The sequence below is a fragment of the Sciurus carolinensis genome, chromosome 2 (assembly GCF_902686445.1).
Source record: "Sciurus carolinensis chromosome 2, mSciCar1.2, whole genome shotgun sequence".
NCBI classification, from domain to species: Eukaryota; Metazoa; Chordata; class Mammalia; order Rodentia; family Sciuridae; genus Sciurus; species Sciurus carolinensis.
The window spans coordinates 120,942,733-120,945,601 of NC_062214.1; the positions used below are offsets into that span (position 1 = coordinate 120,942,733).

The 2,869-nt window shown below is 35.2% G+C and overlaps 1 protein-coding gene across 1 annotated transcript; it reads left to right on the top strand.

The window, feature by feature from the left end:
* Window positions 1-1,618: 1,618 nt before the first annotated feature.
* On the top strand, window positions 1,619-2,530 carry LOC124977387 (olfactory receptor 4K3-like). Its single transcript, XM_047540900.1, has one exon. It carries the CDS (start codon window positions 1,622-1,624, stop codon window positions 2,528-2,530), a length of 909 nt encoding a protein of 302 aa, XP_047396856.1. The 5' UTR covers window positions 1,619-1,621.
* The last annotated feature ends 339 nt before the right edge of the window (window positions 2,531-2,869 follow it).

Below are 2,869 nucleotides of genomic sequence, written 5' to 3' on the forward strand. Positions count from 1 at the left end.
CTCTGAAATTAGCACCTTTAAAAAGAAAAACGGAAATGTGTTCATTTTTTTTTCTTTGTTTTTATTTTCCTGTTTCATTCTCTTTGGTGAGTCCTGTTTTGGCTTTATAAATATATGTTTTTGGAATCTGGAGATTAACTTCAACCACCTGGGAATGCTTACAAGCTAAGTTGTAATGGTATTTTTAATATTGCTACATGAATTATTAGTATTAATACTTTGTCTTTTGTAATTCAGCTAATACTAAAAACTGTTAAAGGAAGGTGGAAAAGCAGGGATAGGACTACTTTTTGGGTGTAACTTACAGCATCTAGAGTCTATTTCTTTTTTATCTAAAGTTTCCAAAAAACTTTACTGCACTAAGATAATATTTTAATACCTTTATTTTATTTATTTATTTATCTCTATGTGGTGCTGAGGACAGAACCCAGGGCCTCACAAAGTGCTAGGCAAGCACTCTACCACTGAGCTACAACTAAGATAATAGTTGATGATCTCTTGTTGACTTGACTAGAAAATATGAAAGCCCTTTCCACATCTGGTACTTTCTAATTCTGTTCTTTTTGTCATCCCTGGTATCTGACAACAATGCTTAATTCAAACAACATCAACAACTTCAATTATACCTAACAGCGAGGGCAAGCACCAACTGCATGGACAGAAATGTAGAGTAATTAGTACCAAGAGCAATAATAACAGAACCATTACAGATGTGTAGAATATTTTTCATATAACTATTTGGCCAATTTCAGGTTTTCTTAGATCACTTTTCACATGACAAGTATTCATTCACTTATTCATTTTTGAATGAATTGACCTTTAATAACATGCTAAATTTTCTTTCAAACATTTCAAAAGTTATATACAAGAAGTATTTTTTCTGAAATATAGACCCTAAACAATAAAATGCTCTTTAAAAATGATATTTTATCTCAGGCCCAAGAATTGATCATGATTATTGATCCATACCATTCTTTTATCATTTTTCAATGACTATCCATGAGTGTTTATTCAATAACAATTAATAATTTGCTAATCAAATTACACCTAAGAAAATATGGCAGTGTGACAAATAACAATTTATAATGCCTTTATATGCTTCTGTGATCAGTTTCGTGGCCTTTCTTCACTTGAAGTTACTTATATTGTACATGTTCTCTTTTTTTTTTCACATATAGGTTTATCAAATCCATACAAAGTATACAGCTATTTTTCTATTCCCATCTACCTTGTAAAAGCTATGCCAAATGAATTCAGTTTGAATGCTTTTTCTTTCATTATTGTATTTTACAATGATATTTCTGTATCATTTATATGTTTATACTTATTTTTCCATGGTTCAGAACATGGTCTCCAATGTCAGTGGGTATTGTTATAAATTACTCCTTGTATACATATGTGAGGATGAATTTTGGGATGTAAATGAGAATGTAATTGCTAGGCCATAGAATGTGGAAATGTGTGGCTGTTACAAGATCATGTCAAACTTTGTTCCAAAATGATTATGTTAGAATCCACTTCCAAAGGTAATATATAAGAAATCTTCTTGATTCACACACTTATTTATTCAGAAAAACAAATGCTTTGTCTTTTTCTTCAGATGCATTTAGAACTGAACTAAATGGAAGAAGCAAACCAGTCTGTGGTGTCTGAATTCATTATTCTTGGGCTTTGTGATTCATGGGACCTCCAGGCCTTCTTCCTGGTGACATTTTCTTCCCTTTATTTGATCACTGTTTTAGGCAACATCTTCATTGTGGTCCTAATTATTACTGATCTCCACCTTCACTCCCCTATGTACTTTTTGTTAGCCAATCTCTCTTTCATTGACTTCTGCCTTTCTTCAGTCACTACCCCTAAAATGATCACAGACTTTCTAAAGGAAAACAAGACCATCTCCTTTGGAGGGTGTATGTGTCAGATTTTCTTTGGACACTTCTTTGGCGGGGCTGAGATGGTACTGCTTGTGTCAATGGCCTATGATCGTTACGTGGCCATCTGCAAGCCCCTCCATTACTCCAGCATCATGGACAGACATGTGTGCATTGGGTTAGTGATGACATCATGGATCATTGGATTTTTACATTCAGTGAGCCAGCTAGTTCTGATTGTAAAGCTGCCTTTCTGTGGACCCAGAGAATTGGATAGTTTTTTCTGTGATATTCCATTGGTGATCAAGCTAGCCTGCATGGACACCTCTATTCTAGAAATTTTGATAAATGCTGACAGTGGGGTGCTGGCAACCATCTGCTTCATTCTGTTGCTGATCTCTTATTCGCACATTCTGTTTACTGTCTGCCACTCTACAGATGGGGCGTCAAAGGCTCTTTCCACGTGCACTGCCCACATCACAGTGGTGGTGCTCTTCTTTGGACCCTGCATCTTCATCTATCTGTGGCCAGTCAGCATCACCTGGGTGGACAAGTTCCTTGCTGTGTTTTATGCAGTCATCACACCTCTCCTAAATCCAGCCATTTATACCTTAAGAAACAAAGAGATTAAAAATGCTATGAAGAGACTACAATGTTAGCATATGTGTTTCAGTGGGCACCTCAGGATCTTACATTATTTGAATGCTCATTGTAAGGTTCCTAAATTATCCACTCCTGTCCTTTTACTCTGTACTGGGATACATTTCCCAATTCATGGTGGGAAGGTGTGATTACCAAAGTTAACCCATTAGTAAATGGGTTAAAGAAGTTTATTTTCTATCCCAGATAAAAGCAGAGGAAAATCTTATGAAAGTAAGATTAAAATGTCTAGTTTTAGGAGAAATGGCTCAGTTTACTGAAGTGTTCAGATGGTCAGCAAGCAAGTAAATTATGTACAAAGTTTGTAAACTGTTCATTACTGCATTTCATAAAACATT